The sequence below is a fragment of the Oryctolagus cuniculus genome, chromosome 14, assembly GCF_051225735.1.
Source record: "Oryctolagus cuniculus isolate XC-2025 breed Fujian yellow rabbit chromosome 14, ASM5122573v1, whole genome shotgun sequence".
In the NCBI taxonomy this organism is placed as follows: Eukaryota; Metazoa; Chordata; class Mammalia; order Lagomorpha; family Leporidae; genus Oryctolagus; species Oryctolagus cuniculus.
In genome coordinates this window covers 16,973,920-16,999,947 of record NC_142880.1, presented here as the reverse complement: position 1 = coordinate 16,999,947, position 26,028 = coordinate 16,973,920, and the positions used below count along the sequence as shown (strand labels likewise).

At 39.6% G+C, this 26,028-nt stretch overlaps 1 protein-coding gene across 10 annotated transcripts in view; it reads left to right on the top strand.

The window, feature by feature from the left end:
- KIAA0825 (KIAA0825 ortholog) overlaps nt 1-26,028 on the top strand; it is a 443,996-nt gene that overhangs the window by 205,754 nt on the left and 212,214 nt on the right. For 8 of the 10 annotated variants that reach the window (XM_017344597.4, XM_017344595.4, XM_051853958.3 and 5 more), the window contains 5 exons: nt 5,543-5,767; nt 13,173-13,578; nt 17,523-17,682; nt 22,343-22,498; nt 24,226-24,320. In XM_017344597.4, the coding sequence (XP_017200086.4) occupies nt 5,543-5,767; nt 13,173-13,578; nt 17,523-17,682; nt 22,343-22,498; nt 24,226-24,320 (1,042 nt within the window). Of the gene's footprint in view, nt 1-5,542; nt 5,768-13,172; nt 13,579-17,336; nt 17,683-22,342; nt 22,499-24,225; nt 24,321-26,028 lie in introns of those variants that run through there. The other 2 variants (XR_016220532.1, XM_089313017.1) reach the window with 2 other exon arrangements.

The following is a 26,028-nucleotide window of genomic DNA, read 5'->3' as shown; positions in this document are numbered from 1 at the left end:
ATTGCTTTAGCTATTCAAGGTTCTCCTGGTTTTCATATGAATTTTCAGCATTGTTTTTTCTGTATCTGAGAAGAATGTCCTTGGTATTTTAATTGGTATTGCTTTGAATCTGTAAATTGCTTTTGGCAGTATGGACATTTTGATGATATTGATTCTTCCAATCCATGAACATGGAAGATTCTTTCATTTTTTTGTGTGTCTTCATCTATTTCTTTCTTTAATGTTTTGTGATTCTCATTGTAAAGATCTTTGACATCCTTGGTTAAATTTATTCCAAGGTATTTTTTTTTTTTTTGTAGCTGTTGTGAATGGGATTGATCTTTCCCAGTTGTGGCATTGTCTGTGTATACAAAGGCTGTTAATTTTTATGTGTTGATTTTATATCCTGACACTTTACCAAACTCTTCTATGAGTTTCAATAGTCTCTAAATGGAGTCTTTTGGAACCCCCATAAGTAGAATCATGCAAATAAGGATAGTTTGATTTCCTCTTTCCCGTTTTATATTCCTTTGACTTCTATTTCTTGCCTAATGGCTCTAGTTAAAACTTCCAGGACTATATTGAATAACAGAGGTGAGAGTGGGCATCCTTGTCTAGTTCCAGATTTCAGTTGAATGCTTCCAATGTTTCCCCATTCAATAGGACACTTGCCCCCAACTTCTGTAAATATTATAAATCCCACGATTTATTGTTTTTACTCCATTCAATTATATATTAAAGAAATTTAAAATAGAAAGTCTTTTGTACTTTACCATTTCCAAACTCTTCTTTATGAAGATCTGAATTCTCAGAAGGTATCATTTTCTTTCTACCTGAAGTCCTTCCTTTTATACTTGCATACTACAAATCTTCTGGCATTCATTTATTTTGAGTTTTAATTGCATTGAAAAGTATATTCCCCTTCATCTTTGAAATATTTTCATTACACACAAAATTCCTTTATTTTTTTTAAATTAGCGTATTAATTTAAAGGCCTAGTTACAGAGAGAGATACAGGCAGACAGAGATCTTCCATTTGCTGGTTCACTGCCCAAATGGCCTGATCCAAAGGGAGGAGCCAGGAGCTTCTTGCTAGTCTCCCACGTGGTGCAGGGGCCCAAGTACTTTCACTCTGCAGTGTCTGTGTTGCTATTAAGACCATCTGGTGAATTTTTATTCTAGATATTTTTAACTAATAGCAATTCTATTTAGGTATTTTTATATTTTGTATTTCTCTCCTTATTTTAAAATCTTTGTATATATACTTGATGTTTGTTTGCTTGCTCCATCATTTCTATCACTTTGGAGTGTGCATCTATTTTCTTCTAATAATTATGGATCGGTTATTTTTGCATGTCTACTAGTGTTTATTGGATGCCAGATATCATGAATATTGTGTTGTTGAGTTTCTAAATTTTGTGGCATTTCTTTATATTATAGATTTAATTTACACTAGCAGTTGATACTTGTGGATCATCCTGATGATTTTTAAAGCCGTTGCTGAGTTTTATTAAGGCAGGTTTAGAATTTTATTTATTCTATCCCTGATTTAGACCGTTTACTAAAACATGATCTTTTGGAGTACCCACTGAATGTCTTGGATAAGCAATGTATCTTCCAGTTCTGGGCTGAATTCAAACATTGATCTGTTTCATCAGAGCTCTAGTAGTTGCTGTTTGCCTGACCTCTTGGAGTAAACTTTTCTACTGCCAGCTTAGTGTTCTGTATAAGCCTCAAAGTGTACCCTGTGCAGATTTCTGGAGCTCTGTTTCTGTGTAGCTCCATCCTCTGGCACTTTTCCCAGAAAATTCCAGCTGCCTCCTCAAATCTCTGTCTGTTCGTCTCAGTGAGATTTGCATGCTTGCCCAATTTCCTCCTCCCTGAACTGTGATCTCAAAGTACCTTCACATAAAGAAACAAGTAGCCATAGGATTTACCTGTTTCTTTCTTTTTTAATAATTGTTTCATATACTTTCTTCCCGTACTTTCTAACCTTTATGGCGGGAGGGTGAGTCTGGACCCAGATACTTCATCACTGCTAAATCTGATATTTCTTTTGCAAAGTTGTAATCATTTCAAAAATAAGGTCTGACTGTCTCAAGTGGAAAGGCTTCTAGAAACATAATAAAATGGGCCGGCGCTGTGGCTCACTAGGCTAATCCTCCGCCTGTGGCGCCGGCATCTCGGGTTCTAGTCCCGGTTGGGGTGCTGGATTCTGTCCCAGTTGCCCCTCTTCTAGGCCAGCTCTCTGCTGTGGCCCGGGAAGGCAGTGGAGGATGGCCCAAGTGCTTGGGCCCTACACCCCATGGGAGACCAGGAGAAGTACCTGGCTTCTGGCTTCGGATCAGCGCGGTGCGCCGGCCGCAGCGGCCATTTTGGGGGTGAACCAATGGCAAAGGAAGACCTTTCTCTCTGTCTCTCTCTCTCACTGTCCACTCTGCCTGTCAAATAATAATAATAATAAAATGTAGTTTCATGCTACCTAACAATGTTTCATTCGGTGATGGACTGTGTATATGATGGTGGTCCCGTAAGATTGCACCAGAATGGCCTGGTGATGTTATAGCTGCCTTTGTTATATAAGGTCATTCTGTGGTGCTCACACAATGAGGAAATCACCTAACAAAATATTTTTCAAAACATATTTCTATCATTAAATGCATAACATGACTACTTGGAATTACTTTATTAGCTGACTGGTAACCAAAACCACAAATTTCCTAAATCACATATCTAAAACTGAAGGATACGTAGTACGCTATATGAGGGTACTTCAGAAAGTTCACAGAAAATAAGTTTATTTTGGTGCAAAACATTTTGAAACCTATGCATATGGGGGGTCTTCAAAAAGTTTATGGAAAATGCAGATTATGAAAAAGCTATGCATAGATTTCAAAGTATTTTGTATTAAAAGTTATTATTTTTCTTCTTCTTTTTTTTTCTTCACAAGCAGAGTTAGACAGTGAGAGAGAGAGAGACAGAGAGAAAGGTCTTCCTACCATTGGTTCACCCCCAAAATGGCCGCTACAGCTGGCGCGCTGTGCCGATCTGAAGGCAGGAGCCAGATACTTCTCCTGGTCTCCCATGGGGTGCAGGGCCCAAGCACTTGGGCCATCCTCCACTGCCCTCCCGGGCCACAGCAGAGAGCTGGCCTGGAAGAGGAGCAACCGGGACAGAATCCAGTGCCCCAAGTGGGACTAGAACCCTGGGTGCTGGCGCCACAAGCGGAGGATTAGCCTAGTGAGCTGCGGCACCGGCCCTAAAAATTATTTTAATTCCTTTTTCCATAAATTTTTTGCAGTGCTATCATAGTTTATTTGTTTATTATATCATTTTTTGGGTCACCAATATATTCATATCACTAATCTGCAATTATTTGAGAATGATTTATTTATTGTAATACTTCTTTCAGAAATGATTGAACATTCATTATTAAATTTGCTATGCTAATTAGCCAAATTAACCTCAACCAGCTTGAATTATGTTCTGCAGTTGTTCTTTTAAAAGAAAGAAACAATTGACAAGAAAACAAACTCAAATAGGAGACGTATTTTTTAAATATGTCTAAGGAATTTTCGTTGTTGGCATAGGTTCTTCTATTTTTCTCATGTAGTTCTGCAGCATGGTATGATGAAAAAAGTTTTACATGGAGTTCTTCCCCCTTAGTGCCTCTCTTCTTCCTCTAGTTCTATCTGTAGCACAAGGCACTCTGCACAAAAATTGTGTCGATGGAAAACTTACCCAGCTTTGCCTTCTCCATTCTGGGATCCAAACTCCAAAATGTTCTCTTCCTTCCTGTCTTACAATCAAGAACTTTCAGTGCTCTGCTCTCAGCAGAGTCCCAGTAGAAAACGACCTTCTAAACTAGAAGTTGGGAAACTACTGTCTTTGGGTTAAGCACAGACAACCATGTTAATAAAGTTTTATTGGAAACAGCCATGTCCATTAATTTATGTATTATTTATTGTTGTTTTTGTGTTCCAAAGTTTGGGGTTGAGTATTTTCAACAAGAATCATTTGGCTGTCAGAGCTTAAAATATTTACTGTGTTACCATTTGAAGAAAAAGTCTTGTGATACCTGCTATAAGTTAAATCATACTGGGATATAAATGACAGGTGTTTAATATGTGTCTCCATATACATGCAGTTACATTTTTTAATAACAACTTTATTAAGATTAAATTCACATCATAAAATTCATACTTTCAAAGAATACTGTTCAATGTGTGTGTATTCATGGAGCTATGCAACTATCAGCACTATTTAATTTTAGAATATTTTCGTCACCCCCAAAGCAAAGCCTGTACCCATTAGTAGTCATTTCTCAGTCTTGGTAACCACCGGTCTACTTTCTGTCTGTATAGACTTGCCTACTCTGGACATTTCATATAAATTGCACCACAGAGTACATGCGGCCTTGTGTATCTGGTTTCTTTCACTTAGCTTAATGTGTTGTAGATTCATTCATATTGTAGCATGTATCGGTACTTCATTCCTTTTCATTGGTAAGTAATATTCCATTGCATGATATACACATTTTTCTTACCTATTCGTCAATTTATATGTATTATTTCTCCTTTTAGGGCTTTATGAATAATTCTGCTATGATCATTAGCATACAAGTAATAAATATAACCAGAAAGAAGGCAGGAAGATAGAACCACAGGAGGGAAGGAAGGAAAAATAGAGTAGGAAAAGAAGGAAGAAACAAGACGTAAAAGAGGAAGTAAGATTAGAAAAAGGCAAACATGAAGAGAAAATTTCTGAACTGGTAGTTAAAGCAAGTGACCTTTGAGTCATTTTAATGACTAGTTCCCTTGATCATACAGCTCGTAGTGAAAAATAAAAAAAAAAAAACTAAATCCCGTCAGGCATTATTAATCCCTATTAACTTTACAGAGTATCTCTTTTAATTTTTATATGTATACAGATATATACTTTTTAAATAAAATCAGTATGTTATAATCTTTCATAACTGCATATTTGTAACCAACATAATGTTTTATTATATAGAAACAAATCACCTATATTGGACATTTCAGTTGTTTCTAGTTTTTCTTTATATCCTTTCCTTATTCATAATTAATTTCTTAGCTAACTCCTACAGAAAAGAAGAAGTCAGTCAACAGGTGAGTACAATAGTAAAGCTTTTGGTATGACTTACATTGCCCAGCTTCTATCTAAGAAGATCACAGAATTATATATAAATATATATATTTAATATATATAAATATATATATAAATATATAAATAATAAATATATCCCAATAGCACAGTCAGAACTACCAGTAAAGACTAGTACTTACTCTTTTTTTTTAAATTTCATTATTAATAAGAGAAGAAACTTCCTATTTTTCAAATGTTTTATGGTTTCCTGGTGGTCTAGTGGTTAGGATTTGGCACTCTCAAATGTTTTATGGACAGATTATCAACAATATGACTTCTTGGCAAGTCTTCTTTCCTGTAGCTTTAAACTAGATTTTAGGAAACTGGATTTCCAGTTAAACGAGGCATAACCAAATGCCAGATCCTGCTAACCATTCTGTGCCCTCTGGTTTTAAAGTCTCAACGTGCCGGGAGTCAGAGCTAGAGGTCATCCGATGCTTGAGACTGGCACTGACCGACGCGGTCAAGGACATTGTCCAGCAGACCGTATCCGTGATAACCTCCGGGAGGAACTGTGAGACAAACCCAGCCAAGCCCCGTGTCCCTGATCGTCTGCTAGAGAGTATTCCGAAAGAATGCAGCTACGTGCCACGAGAGACCCAAAGGAAGGAATCCACCAAAGGTAAGGGGATTTGTTTTTCATCAGAATCAGTGAAGAAGCTGTTTTCTAGGATATGCACTCTAGTGAAATTCTAAAAATTATAAGACTGATAAACTATATAAACCTTCCTCCCACCAAGCATATTTAGGAACCTTTTTTACTTTCGCCATGAGCCACAGGATCAAGGACATTAGAAATGGAAATGACTCCAATGGTCATCTTTATTTAACTACCAGTCCAGAATTTTCTGTGATATTTGGTGTTGATGTTGATGGTAATATTCACTGATTAGTATTCTCTGACTAGTCACATAATTTTCACTAACTTCTTTTAAATCTATTGAACAGTCTAAAATTCGTGCTCTATAGAAGATTGCTCTGATATTCAGCTTGATTCTTCTTTCCTTAAGTTTTTCCCCTGCGACCACCAATTAATAGTTTCTTTTCTCTTGTTAATACACACACACACACACACACACACATAGCTTTTAGGACAAAAATAGTGCCCCATTTGGAAAACTACATGTGTTTTCCTGACACAGTATTTTTACCTCAATCCCTGGGATTCTGAGTTGAGAACATTATTCCTATTCAGAGGAGGGATCCGCCACGCATATTTGAGAATCGTCGTTATCGACACTGTCCGCTTATTGGGTTAGTCAAGTCCTCTCTGCCTAAATGTTCACTTCTATCCCAAATCTTTCAACATTCCCAGAATTTTTACAAGATACCCCTGCATGTGTTTTAAAGAATACTATTTTTGTGTAATTCCAAGTAAACTTTCAGTAAGAAAATTTTTAGATGAACCCACTAAAGTCAGTTGAAGGGACTAGCCTTTCTTTCACTCTTCTACGTGGAAATCCTAAATAATGGAGCTCTTCTCCAGCGACCTTCTATTACAAACTCAAATCAATTATCTACCTGTGACCTTTCATAGTCATGCTTAATTCTGTCCAAGCCTTATTAAACTGCCTTTGAGTCTAGTAAAGCCATTTAATTGAAAATGGAAAATGTCACCTTTTCATTACTTAAGTTCTTCCTTGTCAAAGAGTTGTGGCCAGATCTCCTTTGTTCTTGCATTTGGATATTTCATACATTTTAAGCAGTTCCGGAGACATATATCATGCCATACATGTAGCATTGTTTGGCCAGTGGCTTTCAAATTATTCTATTTATGAACAAATTTGTCTTCTATAAGCATATTGGAATTCCTCTATACTGTTTCAAAGAGCCTCTTGTCACCCAAAATGCTTACTTTATAAAGACCAGTTGTTAGCACTTTCCTTACTAAATAATACTTTTACCCATGGTCAATTACAATCCAAAAATATTAATATCTCTCTCAACTCTTTCCAAGAGAGAGACCACACTCACACAACCTTTATTACAGTATATTGTTATAATTGTCCTATTCTACTATTACTTATGGTGCCTAATTTATAAAGTAAGCTTTATGCATAAGTGCATCTACATAAGAGAACGAAGCAGTATAGATAGGGCATGTACTCTCTGTGGTTCCGGGAATGCAGAGTTGCTGGAACACGTCTCATGCAGACAAGGGGCAGGAGCACAGTATAAGACAGATGATATTTATGTGCTGGACATTAAGTCATTTATTCAATAGATGTTACTCAAGTGAATCACCGTTGCATCCCAGGCACTGTATTTAAGGATCAGTACTCCTCTTGGTGCTTGAAGACCAATGTAACTGTTTCAAAATAGGTGCAAACCCCTGGGGCATGTACAATTCTTTGGTGTCTAAGAATAAAATTAAACCTTCCTAACATTTCACATGGAGATTGTCTCTGTAGCCCACCTTTGGTCTGTGGGGAGCCTGTTTTGTTTTGGGGACACTATGTGAGGAAGCCCAAGGACAGGAGAACGGGAGTGCCACACACTGTCAGAGAAGCACTGGGCTGGATCTCCTTACTCCTTTAACTTTCAGTGAACAGGGATGGAGGAAAGTTGTCCTTGGTGTCACACAATCTAGTTTTAACAAATCCTCATGAAACACACACATGATTTAACACCTTCATGAAAATCAAGAAATCAACGAATGGTGAGAAGGCAGGGAAGAACAAACAATGACAAAGCAACAAAGCTCACACTTATTTCTGCTACTCACATGAGCTCTTTCTCAGCCATATTTTAAGGCACAACTATGATGATCTAATGAGAGTTGGAGAGGGGCAAAAAAGGATATCTGTGGGGAAAGAAAGTTTGAAATATGATTTCCCATACATTACTGTTAAGTGTGAGTCCCTCCAAAGTGAGTATTGTCCTTTGAGATATTGCTTAAAGATAGTTTGAAGTCATCTTGATGAACAAAAAATTTCAAAACTCAGTACCCAAAGACAAAAGCTCTGTAACTTTTCAATAATGGTTCAATTGATATATAATCATGTTCTTTGCAAAATTTGTCAGAACAGTGATAAATGTTTAAAGATCTTTTGTTGCAAAATCTAACCTAGTAAAAGATGAATAGTCACCACCTCGAGGCAACATTTGTCCTTCCTGACACAGTGAAAATGACAGAACACGGAAAGCACTCTGTTGACAAATGAAAATACATTTCTTTATCTCTTTGTCAGCAAATACTTTTACATAGAAAACACTGAAGATTTAAAGAAATGAATACTACAATACATTATCCAACAGGAGATTCACTGTATGGTTGGGTGAAAATTCAGTTGGCTGACAGAGCTCAGCTTTGGGGCATTTGCTCCGTTATGTTTGGAAGAGCAACTACAAAAGGAACTTGTTTTATTTTGTTTTGCTTCTTCGACAGCAGTTAAATAAAAGGTACACCTGAAAAGATATTTTCTCAACAGTAAATTGCTATTTTAGTGGAAAGAGCCCTTTATGGGAAAACTGTTGGAGTAATAATCTTCATGCAAGCAGCGACATCTTTGGTGATGGATATTTATTAGTCAAATTCAGCAACACTCTTTGCCTATTTTGTGGCTAAGACTGAAACATCAATGTCGTGTATTTTAAAATTCTTTTTATTTATTTATTAAAGGCAGAGAGAGAAAAGAGAGATCTTCCATTTGCTGGTTCACTCCCCAGATGCCTTCAATAGCTAGGACTAGGTCGGGCTGAAGCCAGGAACTAGGAGCTCAATGCAGGTCCTTCCCGTGGGGGGCAGGGACCCAAATACTTGAGCCATCACTTACCACCTTCCAGAGTCTGCATCAGCTGGAAGCTTGAGTCAGGAGCGGGGCCAGGACTCAGCCCAGGAACTCTGATGTGGCACGTAGGCCTTTCAGGCAGCATGCTAACTGCTACAGCAAATGCCCACCAAAGCCACTGCCATGGTTTTGTCAGCATAGCTAATTATACCTTTGTTACATATGCATCTGTATTCTAATATACATATGTGTGGTCTTCATATTTTAGGTAGCAAACTAAACATAGTTTAATTCATTTTCCATGAACTTTTTGAAGAACCCTTGTTTGCATACTGGCTTTTTTTTTTAACCTATAAGAGCCATTAAAGCCTAGTATTGAAACAAATTGAACTTAGAACCTGACCTTCATATTCTGAAGCATTAAACCCAGATTTTAAATTTTATTTTTATTTGTCTGAAAGTCATGGTTACAAGTAGAGACGGAGAGACAGAGAGAGATCTTCCATCCAAGGTTCACCCTCCAGATTGCTGCAATGGCTAAGGCTGGCCAGATCCAGGAGCTTCTTCTGGGTCTCCCACATGGGTGCACAGGCCCAAGGAGTTGGATCATCTTTCGCTGCTTTCCCAGGCACATTAACAGGGAATTGGATCAGAGGTGGAGAACTCAGGACTCAAACCGGTGCCTGTTTGGGATGCCAGTGTCTCAGGTGGGGGCTTTACCTGTTATGCCACAATGCTGACCCCAAGCCCAGATTTTAAAAATAATAAAGGGTATTAAATAACATCATCCTTACTCAAGTTGTTATTTATTTTTCACCATTAACAAAATTTCAAAATTAATTTTAAGACATTATTTTGTCTTTATTTGTACAACTCTCCTTTTTTGCATATTGTAGAATCATAAATATGTATTTACAGTGATACATGTGTAGGAAGGAAGAAATGATAAACAAATAAATAGACATACCATATGGGATTCATCACAAGATTTTATTTTTTCATCTTTATCGGCTCTGAAATTGGGATGACTCCTAGAATATATTATATATCTATGGCTTAGCTAGAAGTCAACTTTGTTTAAATAAATTGTGTGACAACCTTAAAAGATTTCTCCCTGGTGAATCTGTAACACCATTGTAGATTAAGAATCCTTGTGACAAGTAGGATGGATTTATTAATTTGTTATCAGCCTAGAGGACCTGATTGGAATTTGCCTCAAGCTTTAATGAAGTAGTTGGGGATTTGAGTACTTGGAATCCTCAGAGTTTAGAAAGTATCAGTAGAAGTACAAGTATAAAGGGAATCGGAAATCTTACTGAATACCTACTAAGATTTCTCAATATTTGTCGTTAAATCCTCTTTGGGATAGAGTGAATGTAATATATGAGGGTACTTCGAAAGTTCATGGAAAAATGGAATTAAAAGATAGGCTTATTTCAGTGCAAAAGATGCTGAAATCCCATGCATAATTTTTTCAAAGTATGGATTTTCCTTGAAATTTAAAATAGCATTTATTTACTTTTAGCCATGGAGAAAGAGACAGAGTGAAAGGTGGTAGGCGGGGGGGGGACCAGCGGTGCCATCCACTGCTTCACTCCCTAAGAGCCCTGAACACACTGGGGCTGGGCCAGGCCAAAACAGCTGGGAGCAGAATCTAGGTCTCCCACTTGGGTGGTGGACACCCAGCGACTGGAACAGCCTTCGGTGGTGCCAGTGCTGCCTCCCAGGGTGTGCATTAGCAGGAAGCTTGAACTGGGAGCGGAGCTGGAACTTGAACCTGGACACTCCAGTACGGGATGTGGGTGTCTCAAGCGGTGTTGTAGCTGCTGTGCCAAATAGCCTCCCTTTCCATGAGCTTTTTGAAGACCTCCTCACACAATCTTGTAAGTAAATGGTAATAGAATAAGAAGTATGAGACACAAACCCTGAAAGAACAACATATTTAAAATAATTTAAGAACAGAAAGATGGGAGGTCACAGGGAGTTTCTCCATACTTTTTAAGCCTCACCTAAATGTACCCATTTGAATGAAAAGAAGACATTTATTAAGGAGCTATTTTTTTTTTTTACCAAGCACTGAACTAGGTACTTTCATATTTAATTAGTTACTGCAACAATCTTTTGAGGTTATTTAAATATGTGTTGGATTCAGTTGTTATAAACTTATATAAAAGCTACTCCAGTTAATTTTTAAAATTTGTTATTCATTTGAGAGAGAGAGAGAGAATTCCCATCAACTAGTTCACTCCCTAAATGCCCAGAATGGCAAAGACTGAAACTGCAAGTCAGAAATTCAATCCAGTTTCCCCAGCTGAACGTCAGGAACCCAGTTAAGAGAAAATAGCAGGAAGCAAGGGAGAGCACATAGAACCATCAGCTAAAAGGCAGGAGATTTCTTGGCAAATGTCCACATTTAAGGGGTGTTAGTGGAACTAGTGTGGGACACAAAGAAACACAGAAGAAATAGATGGTAAACATGAACCAGTTATTGGCTCATTTATTCCACAAATACTTACTGAAAAACTGTTAAATGTGAGGTACTGAGCTCTGGAGATACAGTAATGCATGCTGGAGTTTATGTAGAGGGTTCTTAAAACAGCTCATGGACAATGAAGTTAAAAGGTAAATTTAGGAGAGCAGGCATTTAGCCATCGAGACACTGCCTCTCACATCAGAGAGCCTGGATTCAATTCTCAGCTCCACTCCTGACTCCAGCTCCCTGGTAATACACACCCTGCAAGGCAGCAGCAGATGACAGCTCAAAACATGGGATTCCTGGCCGGCGCCGCAGCTCACTAGGCTAATCCTCCACCTTGCGGCGCCGGCACACCGGGTTCTAGTCCCGGTACGGGCGCCGGATTCTGTCCCGGTTGCCCCTCTTCCAGTCCAGCTCTCTGCTGTGGCCCGGGAGTGCAGTGGAGGATGGCCCAAGTGCTTGGGCCCTGCACCCCATGGGAGACCAGGAGAAGCACCTGGCTCCTGCCATTGGATCAGCGCGGTGCGCCGGCTGTAGTACACCAGCTGCGGCGGCCATTGGAGGGTGAACCAACGGTAGAGGAAGACCTTTCTCTCTGTCTCTCTCTCTCACTGTCCACTCTGCCTGTCAAAAAAAAAAAAAAAAAAAAAAATGGGATTCCTCCCTCCCACACGGGAGACCTGGATTGAGTTGCTGGCTCCAGGCTTCAGCCTCTCCCAGCCCTGGCTGTTTGGGGCATTTGGAGAAAGTGAACCAGTAGATGGGAGCTCACTCTATCTGTTGTTATTGCTCTCTCGTGCTCTCTCCCTCTTTGTTACCTTTCAAATAAATTTTTAAAAATCATTAAAAGAGATAAATTTTTGTTGCTGCAGAATCCTCTAGTGTAGCATGACAGATGATGAACAGGTAAAGGAAATAATTATTAGATGACAGTTAAATGCTGTAATAAAGGCAACAAAATGGGCTCCCATGTGTGAGGGATCAGGGGCTGGGAACAACATGAAGAGATTTGCTTTTTTTTTAAAGATTTATTTATTTATTTGAAAGGCAGTGTTACAGGGAGGTGGAGGCAGAGAGAGAGAGAGAGAGAGAGAGATCCTCCATCCACTGGTTCACTCCCCAGATGGCCACAACAGCTGGAGCTGTGCCAAACTGAAGCCAGGAGCCAGGAGCTTCTTCTGGGTCTCCATGCTAGTAAAGGGGCCCAAGGACTTGGGCCATCTTCTACTGCTTTCCCAGGCCATAGCAGAGAGCTGGATCGGAAGTGGAACAGCTGGGTCTCGAACTGGTGCCCATATGGGATGCCAGCTGGGATGTAAGGTGGTGGCCTTACCCGCTATGTCACAGCGCCAGCCCCAAAGAGGTTGCTTTGATTGGGAAAGTGAAAAAGCCAGAAGGAACCAGTCCTGAGGAGAGCTGGGATGATTCTGTCCTGGGTTCCAAGAGAGAGGAGAGGCTTAAGGGGGACTTAGAAGCATCAAAGGCTATGAGATCCAGCAGGGGCCCATTTGCATTTGTTAATTAGAACGACATCTGGGTCCTTCAAAGCTGCAGTCTTGAAAGATAAAAATATAAATGATAATTCTGAATTTTCTAGTCTTCATTTATGGGAAGTGGAAAAAAAGAACAGCTTTGAGATCTGGGGAATTTTAGGGAGCACACAGGAGACCCAGGTAGAGTTCTGTCGGAATGTGTCAAGCTCTCTTGCTCTACTCAACAATTTTCTCCGCAGAAATTAGACGTCCTCACACAACACAAAACCACGCAGTGGAACGCAAATGCTAATATTAATCATGCCTTTTCTTTCCTTTCTTCCCCAGGCTTCACAAGGCTTGCTGCTCAGGCAGTATCTATTGTAATCAGCAAGTTACCTACGGTGATTGCATGTTTGCCTCCCCCAATTAAATACTTCTTTTTTCTGTCTGAGAGAAAAATGTCAAAAAACTTTGTTGAATTGAAGAAAGCTGGCCTGCTTGTCTGGAACTTGATTGTAATTATACGTCGGATATTTGAGGATGGAAACACTGTGGAACTCTTAACAGGTGCCTCCCTTGACAGATGGAGCAAAGACAAACTCGGTTTAATTTGCGTGTGTTTGGAAAGCATCATGGGTGAGCAGTGCAGCCCTAATCAAATGGCCCAAAAGGTCGTACAGAGCATTGAGCAGCAAAAGCCCAACTGGATTGAACGCCAATTGTTGAAAGCAAGGAAACTGAGCACTGAATGGTAAAGTCATGTTTTTTTTACCCTGAATTTCATCAAAGGCTTCCACACTAACAAAATCACCAGAACACAACAGCAACAAAATATTGTCAGATGGGCAGCGATGGTTATTTGGCTAAAGTCATGGGAACTTTGATGAATATAGAGAAAAAAAGATAAGTGTCCCATTAAAAGCGGGGTTGTTAGACATTCCTTGTCTTCATAAAATTTGAACCTCATTGCTACGCTGGAACATTATACTTGTTTAGTCACCGTCTTAAGGTTTCTGATTAAAAGGGTGGTAGTTAAACCCAGGAGACTTGGGTTTCACCTCTTTGCAGTGTGCAAAGAGGTATCTAGTGGGTAGCCCAAGGCGTTTTGTAAATGGAGTGGGCATGAAGATTAAATTAAGAAGGAATTAATGGATATAAAAGGCTTTTTATTGCTTTCTGTGTACCTGATTGTCTAAAAGGTACACATTTGTCATCTGGTGATGTAAGACTCCCAGAGGGCAACTGGGGCATATCACACTCGCGCTATAAACACCCCCAGCTGCTTCTGTATGAAAATGTCAGTCTTCTTGTCGGTTTGTCACTGAGAGCTAAGTGATTTGTGATACTGCAAAGATTTTTAAGGGTCTCTGATGAATTTAAATATGTACCTTGAGTCCTCCTGTCTTAAGATTACCCTTTGGATATAGGATTGCATGATGCTGATAAAGGAATTCCGGTTCAGATGGTCTTTAGATCACTAAGTCAGGCCTCTTTTTAAACACGCACCACACTGTCCCCCCTTCTGTGAAAATAGATCTGTGTGGCTAGCAGATACCGGTATAACTTTTGGCCTGAAATGACTAAAAGTCGTGGTTACTCCTAGTAGTTCAAAGCCCTGCGAGAGATCAGTTTTTGGAACTCAGATGGGCCAGAACAAATTCCTTCTTGTGCACGTTATTGAGTCTCTCCAAACCTCAGAGATGATACTAAGCTGACAGAATTCTTTTGGAAAATTAAATAGAATTCATAAAGTTCTTAGCATCAAGCTTAGAACTAGTAAGCATTTGTTATTTATAAACTCTATTAAAATATATTCACTGGTTAGTATGATGATAACTAATACTCTTTACTTGTCTGTGTTAATCTAGAAGACTTTATATTAATGCAAATGGGCCAAAGTAGATCAGCATGATTTTCCTGGTCTTGTCATACACTGACTCCTGGAAATTTACTTGTGGGATGTCCCAGGGGTGGAGATAACAATAGCAGTCAGGAAAATGCTTGGTAACATTGACAATGACCTTCTTAATCTTTATTTTTGCATTCAATATGCATTTACAGGTTTTAATCTAATGACTAAAAGATTAAGGCCAGATGTCCTTATACATGGCAGTGGGTATACAGGGAGAGAAAAAAAGAAGAGTAAAAATAGATCTGATTATACCTGTTACAAAATTAAATTTATGATACTGCTGATTTAGCATCCCCTCTATCCAAAAAGCTCCATTTAAAGCACTAAGTAACACATGCAGGCTTCCATACAGGAATCCAAAGGTTAACATTGTTTTCCCTCAAGTACTGATTTTAATTTAAGCATTAATACCTTTGCTGTATCCTCTAGTAGGGAGTTGTCTAGCTGATATTTGGCTAGATAATAATAATGGGTCAAGAGATTATTTAGTTATCTCTTACAACATGCATCACAAATGAAAAACTGTTGATTTAAAGATTGTTTTACAGCCCTCAAAGATTCTGAGATAATTATGAAAATTAGCACAAGGCTATGTCTTCTTCACTGAATATTTGTCACAAATCAATGGCCACTGAGTTCAGAAATCTACACGTTGAGAAGAAAATGTATTCAAACCGTGAGGTCTATGTTGGATGGAGGATTTTCTTAGCTTTACCGTAATTTTTTGAAGAAGATGGTTGTGTAAGCATCTAAACTAAAATACCCATAAAAATACTTACAGTTCTTCTGTAAAGAGAAATTAAATCTTACATTCTCATGAAGATAACCCTGGGTCTATATGATGTCACTGAATTAGAGTTCTTTCCCTTGCACACGGATTTCACTTTGATTTTATGGAGATGGTGAGAAGGACTGCAGAGGGAAAGGTGGCAGCTGCACGCGTTGCATACTGCCTGAAAGCATCCCTATTCATTAAAATAACCTTCACTTTGTAGCAACACTCAAGCTGTAAACAGTCAACTTAGATTCTGGAGAACACACAGCCCAAAAAGTAAAGAAATGTCTGTCTTTGCAAAGTAATTTGTCGAGTTGAAGATTATTGTTTTTCATCATGGTGACCCTGACTCGGCTGGCTGGGTGCATATACAGATTAAGATTAATGCAGTTATTCCTTGGCTAAGGTCTGCCTCTTTCAGGGCACATTCTCCCTAATGACATGATTGATAGGCAGTCCCAAATCCAGAGAGGAACTCATTAATCATAGCATTGACTGAATCCAATCATTTGCTTCACCTGCACAGTGATGGACAGGAAAGGATACAATTCAGGGGCTGACACTGAGAGACTCTTTTGTCAGAGGGCCTCAACTTCTTCAATGTCAGCGTCTACAAAACCTGACAAGAAATTTTGCTTTGCAACCTGTGTGCAGTTCCGAAAACATATTTGCAAACTTCTCTTACTGTAACAAGGTCCTTTTTTTTTTTTTAATGAATATCTGTTAGAGTCAGACTTGCTTTATTTTTCAACAAGGTTTATATGATCTTAAAGTTCCTTTTTTGGTTGTCGAGAAGGATGTTTTGAAGGTACATGTGGAAGCAATAGCAAAGTTAATGTCCAGCAGCTGGGCATCATTTGGTTCAGTCTGTAGGTCAACGGCACTGACTCTTAGCAGAACTAATTTTATAATCATGGCAGAATCTCTGTAATGAACTGCAGTATACAGCTGATTACTCCACAGTAAATTCCATTTAGTTTGGGAAACAGTGGAAAAACCGTGAGTTTCCCTAAGAATACATAGATTGCAAAGTCTAACATGATCCTAATAGTAACTGTATAAGAAAATTAGTGTAGAATATGTATGATTTATGTTGAATATCATGTGATTTTTTTGAACGGGTATCATTTGAAATGTTTGGCAATTTAGTGTTGTCATCTGTTATTACCATCTCAATATTGTTCAAAACCAAGAATAAGTATATGGCGTCTTCTTAAGGAAATGTTTGAGACCTGTATCTTCCACGTTCCTGGTATGGTGATAGTAGACCATTTTTCTGCAAGAATAATACCAGTAGTGACTTTTTCAAAGTACAAAGATACTTCAGAGTGGTTGTGGCAAATAGAATTAAAAGATAAGTTTATTTTGGTACAAAGAAAATTGAAATTTGTGCATACTTGTATCAGTTACAGAAAAGGAACAGAAGAGGGGCTTATTTTTTTAAAGGCAACAAGTGTGAAAGGCCAATTTAAAATATCCAGTGGAGAGCACATTGCCACGAAGCACCCATCCTATATTTAGCATAATAGTCTCTCCTTTTTGACACTTTAATTAGTCTTTAATGTGTTCTAAGACAGGTGTAAGGAGGGCTCTACAAAAGACAGAATACCAAAGCTATTTCTGGCATCAAAGATACTTTTTATCCTCAAAGAGAAAATACAAATTATTTCTTCCACGTTCTTAAAAAGAAATGTTTTATTTCCATCCCATGATGATAGCAATTTCAACAATTGCAGTAATAGGAAAATGTTTTATAGATAGGAGTATAAATGCAATAAAGCATTTTTAAAGAACCGATTCAATTTTTTGAAAATGCTTTCAGGTGCTTCATTCCAAGGCCCTGCGTTTGTAAGCCTCGGCAGTTTGGGACAGCCTACCTATGTGAATCAAGTCTGTCTGGAGCTTTGGGTACCAGCATTCCCTCAGCCCTGCACACTCGAACTCTAGGATCCTCTCCCATCTTTATAATCCTCCACCGCTGATCCATCCATGCTTTCTTTGTATTCAGTGCATTGATGACAACAGAGAAGAGCCCAGCCTTAGAAGAAGGAGATACTGCTCTTGAACTGACTGAGCAGAAAATAAACACGATGGTTCTGGATCTCTGCCACAAACCAGGTGGCAGCAAGTACCTGAGGCAAATTTATCACATCATGCGGCTCAATGAGGTAGGGAAACGGCCTTTTTACCGAGCAATTAGGTGTGTACTGGCCTGAGGCAGCGTCTGTTGGCAGCTAAGGGTTACTCAAGGAGGTGATAATACTTCTTCAAGTCAATACCAAACTCAATATTGCATTCTTAATAGAATCTATTCAGCTCCGGCTGTTTTGCATTTGTACAGGAAAAGCTTCCCCGAAACAATGTAGGTTTTATTTATATGGTTTAGACAATAACATGGCTCATAAATCCAATTCAGTTCTGAATCGTTGCAGAATGGAGGTGTAGTTTGGGAATTGTGTGTTTGTGGCCATGAAACTGATGTTAAAAATCTGGTACTTGTGAGAGGGAAGAGTTTTCTGAGGAGAGATGTAGCTCTTTTTCTGAAGTCATCACACTTGTGCCAGTGAACTTGGCTATTCCTTACATAATACAAAAACTTCAGAAGGATGTTGGAACTGTATTTGGGAGCAACCAGCTTAACCCAAGAAAATTCATTAATGCACAAACACCGAGCAGAACCAACGTGATGCCTGGCCGTCTCTTTGCTCAGGCAAGACCCTGACCTTGCATGTTTTGGGTCGTGGTAGCAAAAATCTAAATAGCAGGTTAGCTCAGCTATTTACTTAAAACACTGCAAGTTTATTGATTTCATCAGGTTTTTTGCTCTTATGTATCTGAATAGACTGTGGCATCTATCACTGTGTTTATGTCTTCAAAGACATGAGTGAATTTTTCTACAACAGTGAAAATGTATAATATCATAATGTGAATACAATGTATTATATCTCAATGATGTAGGCCTCAGAAACCATACATTTCCAAGGGTTTATTTAAATTCTACAACAGCATTTTACAACTCATTTATATAAATGCTCTCCTCACCATTATCTATCTCTAAGTTATTTCAAGTAAAACTTGTTTTCTGATTCTCATGGAGCTGATCAACCAGTCAATAAACAGTCAATAATAATGTATTCAGTGGTAACCTGAGAAGGATGGAAGAAGTTGGTAGCTATGAAAAATGACTGTGTCTTTAAGAGCTCAGTCTGTAGTTGTACAAAACAGCCCAATCTACTCAGCCTCAGTGATGTTCACTCATAACTTGCTTGTAGTCTCTATTTGGGAAATGCAGGAACTCCTCTCTTGACCAACTGAAAGACTTCAGTTGTGAAGTCCTGTTCCTCATTGATGTGTCCACCTGGCCCCCCTGAATGGCCAAAGTGACCGTGGTAACTTGTGAGGAACAGATGTTGCGGTATGACTGCCCTCAGGTTTTTCCTTAGTGAAGCAGAGTTAGAATAAATCTGAGGATAACTCAGTAACCGAACGGCTGGTATAGATTGCCAACGGGTAGAACAGTCCTGTTTTCAAAAGATCCATGATGCAAAAATAAAAAGAGTAATAACCAAGAAGCAAAATCATCATGAATTCAGTTGGGTATCTTTTGGCCATCAGCCATCTAGTATATTCTGGAAAGTCAAAGGCTGTTCTTCCCTCACAAAACCTGGGTAATTCTGAGGCAGAAATTCTGACCAGGTACACCATGAGATCTGCACTGGGGTACCCCACAGCATTTTGATCAGTTAAGCACAAAGTGGCAGTTTTGTCTTTTGTGACAATTGGATGTATTTTCTGTCATGGTAATGTCTGTCAGCTGCTGGGCCAGGGATTTGGCAGTCTGCTGAGAGGCTTGGTATTGCAAGGTAAGAGGCATAATCTTAGGTGAGGCTGGAAGCAAACAAAGTAGGACACGTGTGCCTTGTGACTATTGTGAAAACACAGGCCATAAACCCAAGCAACACAAGGGTAAGTGGCTATAGGATACTTAGCAGCCCTTCTTGTACTGTGAGACATAGCTATGCCATGGCCCAAACTGCATTGTAATGTTTGCTCATTTGGTGAGTCATGCTGTGAATCTTCTGCAGCTGCAAATGTGCTATTAAATATTACTTGAAAGTGTGATATAAATAGAGAAGTAATTATGGGTTCAGGACCAGGTGAGGGGAAGAATGGATATACCATTGATAGAGGCAGAGAAGTTACAAGGGAAATAGGGTTGGAGGATGCTTTCTCTTTGAGGTAAAGGTAAGATGTGTGAGCAAAAAGTCCAGTTGTCATTTAGGTCCTGGCATGAGCTCAGATGGGAGAGGTTGTGCATGTAGATTTGATGCCTTCGATGAGTATGGTTAACTGGGGGCATTGTGGTAGAGCGCTTCCATGGAGAGAAGCAAAGAGGTGAGGGATAGAAGTGTTCAAGAAAGGACAGAAATCTCCTAAAGCCCTGATTAGTGGGAACTCTGACTAAGGCTGCATCAGAGTGCAGGAATCTGAGGTTTTGAACAAGGAGAGGGAGTGAGGGATGTCAGTATAGCAGAGTAACACGGGAGAAAGCACCATCTTGTTCACAACTTGCCACAGAGCACTCTCTCTATCTTGAATAGTGGTAACAAGAGTCAGAATACAGTCAGGTAAGGGGAAATCTATAAAATTACTATTAGCCAAAGCAAGGCAATGTTTTTCTAATGAAGAATATTTTTATTCTTTTTTGAAATTCTACACACAAATCATGATGGAGAAAAATTTTGTTTCCCTATACTAATCTAAATCTGGGCATACAATTCTTTCATGGTGACTTTATCATCATAGAAATATATCTAGAAAGAGTCTGTATGGGTGTCACTCCATCAGTCACTACAAGATTAATCTTTCTAAAGAGGTGTGTTCTGCAATGAATGAGTTGAAGGATGACTATAATTGTTAACAAGTAGTGATTTCCTAAGATTTTTAGGGTTTTAGGATAGATGTTTAGAGTTTTAGGATATTGGCCGGCTCACTAGGCTAATCCTCCGCCTTGCGGCACCGGCACACCGGGTTCTAGTCCCGGTCGGGGCGCCGGATTCTGTCCCGGTTGCCCCTCTTCCAGGCCAGCTCTCTGCTGTGGCCAGGGAGTGCAGTGGAGGATGGCCCAAGTCCTTGGGTCCTGCACCCCATGGGAGACCAGGAGAAGCACCTGGCTCCTGGCGTCGGATCAGCGCGGTGCACCAGCCGCAGCGTGCCAGCCACAGCGGCCATTGGAGGGTGAACCAACGGCAAAAGGAAGACCTTTCTCTCTGTCTCTCTCTCTCTCACTGTCCACTCTGCCTATCAAAAAAAAAAAAAGATTATTTAGAGTTTTGGAATATGAAATTTGTCTTCCAGGGCCAACCCAATGGGCATTCAGAGCACAGGACAAAACACAATAGACTGAGACCAGATATGTGACTTCTCACCCCAACTGCTACTGAAGCCTGTGTAACCTCATGCTGGTCCCCTAACCTTTCAGAGCCAGCCGCTGAGTGCGGTGTTGGGCTGTGGAGGATCTCAAACTTGCCCTGGGCTGTGGTTCACTCACTTAAACAGGAAGATCTGATTGCGCCAGGTCTGAGGTTGGGCTTTTCTGACAGTGTCCCAGGTGAGGCTAACTCATCTGGTCTGTGCCCCGACTTTGAGTAGAGAGGGCTTTTTGGATGACCTCTGCCGTCCCTTTCAGCCCAAACATTCCAAGGTTCACCTGAACCCCAACTTCAAAGAAAAATTTTATTATGGGGTCGGGTGTTATGTTGCAATGAATTAAGCTGCTGCTTGGGAAAAATACATCCCATGCCAGTTGGAATCCTGGCTAATCTGCTCCCCATCCAGCATCTTGCTAATGTGCCTAGGAAGGCGGCAGATGATGGGCACATAGTTGGGTGCCTGCCACTATGTGGGAGACCCAGATTAAGTTCCAAGTTCCTGGCTTCAGCCAGGTTCAATCCCAGCTGTTGCAGATACTGGGGAGTAAACCAGTGGATGGAAAATCTCTCTCACTGCATCTCTCTGCCTTTTAAATCAGTTAAGTCTTTAAAAATTTTTATTGTGACATACCAAAAATCAAAAGAATGTTTATTTTTTTCACTAAATGACAATAATAAGCACTTGTTAGTTGACAGGAAACTTACTGTCATTTTAATTTGTTGTCTTCTGGCAAGAGTACCATAGATAGATTAGGACTATTCACCTTACATATATTTGAGTGGAAAAATGGGGTATAACACAATAATTTGTTATTTTTTTTTCCCAGTTCAGTACTGGCAGTTGGAGAATTAGAATTACATATTTTGAGCTTCTGTTGAACGTTGGTATTTTTCAGTCCGCAATATGGAAATAGAGTTTAGGAGTTTGCATTACAGTTAATTCTGCGTGGAATGAGACAGCCTGCAACACAATATCACAATACTTAGCACTCTTGAGCCCTGAGCAAGTAGCAACTGCACTTAATGAACAAGCAGCCTTGAACTTTTCCTAATGGTGCACCTGCGTTAACTTTGGGAACCCAGTCTGTTAACACATGAACCAATGTCAAGACAGTGCCTGTTACAGAGTTTGGTGGGTCAAGCACGGTTCCGTGAGAATTTGTTAATGGCTTTCTAATCTGTGCTCGGTGTTAGGTGAGCCTACTGTTGATGAGTTTATTGCAATGTTGATTGATCCTCAGCTGTGTATCTTCTGAAAATGTATTCTTCCTGAGGCAAGTAATGCTGCGTAATCTAGCAAATATGCTGAAGGAGTAAATTCGGATATTGATCAGTTTATTTTTAAGAGAATATATGCCTGTCACCGTCATGACTTGTCATTTTCCCCCCCTTGAAGGAATATTTAAAAGAACAGCTGTTTTCTATAAATGGCTCAGAGGAAAAGCCATTAGTGGTCCCACCTCGAAGGATGACCTTGAGGAGTGTGGAAGATCAGCCTGCCTTTAACCCTTTCCACGTGCACAAGGTGTTTAGGGAAAGCATGCTAGATCAGGTATGTCAGTGTCCCGTCAATGTGTGGTTTCTTCTCACGAATAAGAAAATGATTCTCTTTCGAATATTCACTCCTAAGCTTCTGATGCTCCGGAACCAAAGGACCTGTTCTTATTTACGTGACCTGGACAAGTTGACTTTTAAAAGTTCTTTTTACCTTCTTCCTATTTGTCAAACTGATTCATATGTGTGTTCTGCAAAACTTGAACTTTTTGCCAGGTCAGTCTTCCATGGACAGAGGGAACATCTGTTGGGCTGTGTCTGCGGAAAGCCGGAAACACCAGGCATTTTGTTTCTCTTCTCCCCTCTCTCACCACCACCATCCCTCCATACATTCACCAAACACCTTGCAATGTTAGGAATCTATCAGAAACCAGAAAATAGTTTAACATGAACCACAGAGTATTGAGTTCCAAATTAAGTGATGTAAGGCAAATTTGCTCTTTATAACACACTCCCAAGTTTAAAAATGAATTTGCTAAGAGTGACCCTAAAGGCAGGATATTAGGAATAAAGTCAACATGATAAACACCGCACATTTTTAAGCATAAGGTTGCGCCATTGTTTCAGCTGCACGTTTCAGTCGGTACTTTAAAAAGATCATCTTTCTGCCGAAGTTGCTCTTGCTTTTGTTCATTCTTTGGGCGGCTTTTTTTTCCCAGAAGCCTCTTGACAGACAATTTGAACCAACAGGGCCACGAGAGAAGGATTGCTTGACCTAGAGTGCCGATGAAAATAAGAATTAAAACAATGGCCTAATTCGGCATGCAGATAATATTTTTACCGTGCCTGTTACAGCTCCAGTCCACATTCATCAATACTGTAGTAGAATAAGACCTTCAAATGCTGACAACCCAGGGCAACGTCGTCCTATTCTATGACAGGAATGCAGTGCTCGATTAATCAGCAAGTGACAGGGGTAGCTCTTGTTGGATTCTAAGCATCAGCCTGGTTTCTTCTTATCAAACCATTTAGGTTTAAGGAGTAAACGCATCTCGAGTGCTTTAAAACCACATATATTGTACAAGTTTGAGTTTATTGACTGCACTGCTATGTTGGACATTAGATTGCCGCAAACCATAAATAATTATTGTAACTGCTAAATTATCCTTACTACTGTAAAAAAACGTGCTTTATTGAGTTCTCAATTATAAGGTTTTTTAATGGCAATGGTTTTCCTTGCTGTGTTGTGAAATTATCCATTAATGAAAAAAAGTCATTTATGTTCTGTACACTTACAGGTTCTTATAATCTCCCTTTTAAAACATTTTTCTAACCAAAAATGTAAATTAATAGTATGTTACAGTTAAGGTATATATTACATTCAGTCATAGTACTTTGAAATCCAATTTTTGGATGCTAAAAAAGAGGTAAAGCATAAGCTGACTTATATACATATATCCGTCAATTGTTTTACTTTTCTTTTTAGGGTTGCCCTCTCATAGAAACTTGTTGAGTGAATGCTATTTACATTTGGAAGAATAACAGCTCAAGAAAGTGACTTATATTTTTATAAATAATGACTACATCCTCAAATGGATTTATGAATTAATTGCTGTCTTATTGGAATAAAAGCTTTCTTCTGTGGCCATGATTGATGTTTGCTGTCTAACTCCTTGTTCTGACCCCCCTCCTTCTTAGTTAGTCTACCACAGCTGGAGCTTTAATTTACTGATCATATTAACTCTGATTAATAACTAACAATAGTGTCTTCTCATTTATCAACAGTCAGCCATCACAAAATGGAACTGGAACTGGTCGAAGTTGCTGCCAAATTATCTGGGACTGGGTAAGACGACCTTCAGTGTCCTGCTCAAAAACAGGTAATGAGGTGGGGGATCTGCTGAGGAGAAAGGTTGTGTGTGTGCATGAGCACCATGCACACACTTTACTGGCATGCTTTTGGGAAACGTGAAAACATTATTTGGAGAATCCTTTGTTTTCTTGTTTTCCAGTATTTTATCTTAGAAAAATATGGCTAAAATTATAGGTCTCTACTTTCTAGGTGCTGTTTCTGTGGTAAATATTTTGCAAAAGGCAGTAAAATTTGCTTCCAAGGTGAAATAAGTTGATTTTAATCTGCATTTTAAGTATTTTTGACTTTGTGTATTTAATCGTTCACTTTTGTAAACACCAAAAGTTATTGACTTGAATGTTATTATAATACTATACCTTTGTTTACAACACTTTAATGAACCCATACAAAATGCCAAGCCACATTAACTAGTCTAATCAGGGGAAACATACAAGTGAAACTGTCATGATTGAATTTTCTACTTTTCAGCCAGTAATTTTGGCACTGTCTTGCTTTAGCTCAATTGTATATTTCTTTACACACATGCATCAGCACAACACAAGAAAATGGTGATGTAGTTTCAGTTTAGAAACCTGAATATGTAATTTATTTTGCACAAAAGTTTACACATTTTCCTTCTATTTTGGATTCTTTAAGAAAGATGGTTTTTAAAAATATGCTTTAAAAGCCGGCGCCGCGGCTCACTAGGCTAATCCTCCGCCTAGCAGCGCCGGCACACCGGGTTCTAGTCCCGGTCGGGGTGCCGGATTCTGTCCCGGTTGCCCCTCTTCCAGGCCAGCCCTCTGCTGTGGCCAGGGAGTGCAGTGGAGGATGGCCCAGGTGCTTGGGCCCTGCACCCCATGGGAGACCAGGAAAAGCACCTGGCTCCTGGCTCCTGCCATCGGATCAGCGCGGTGCGCCGGCCGCAGCGCACCGGCCGTGGCAGCCATTGGAGGGTGAACCAACGGCAAAGGAAGACCTTTCTCTCTGTCTCTCTCTCTCACTGTCCACTCTGCCTGTCAAAAAAAAAAAAAAAAAAAAAAATATGCTTTAAAAGCTTTTAGTAAAAACTATGAAGTGTAAACTTTAAAAGTTGAGTTTCTCTATAAAATATATTTTCAAGCAAGATATATATGTATGAGACTCGTGTTATTATTCATATATCATCTATTTGCTTGTGGTTAGGTATCAAAATTATCTTACATCCAATGTTTGTGATATAGAATGTGTTTCCATATATGTTTCCAAAGAGTATGTTGAGTATCATTTTTTCTAAAAAAATAATAATGACAATGACATACTAGAATTATAGAATCCTCCTTGAGAAATCTGGGTACCTATAAGAAAATATCTTAAGAGTGATTATAGTATTTCCCAAATGGAGGTTTATAAAAAGCCGGGGGAACTTTATTTCCAATACAAGCTGTCATTCAGATGTGTAGTCACAATGGTATGCCTAATATTTCACTCCTGAATTGAGCTTACCCCACCATCATGGCCAAAGGCAAAGCACCTAGAGGCCTCTGCATGAAGGCCAGACCTTTTCCTCTATAAGCTTACCACCTGGCCAGCGCCGCGGCTCAATAGGCTAATCGTCCGCCTTGTGGCTCCGGCACACCGGGTTCTAGTCCCAGTCGGGGCACCGGATTCTGTCCCGGTTGCCCCTCTTCCAGTCCAGCTCTCTGCTGTGGCCAGGGAGTGCAGTGGAGGATGGCCCAAGCGCTTGGGCCCTGCAC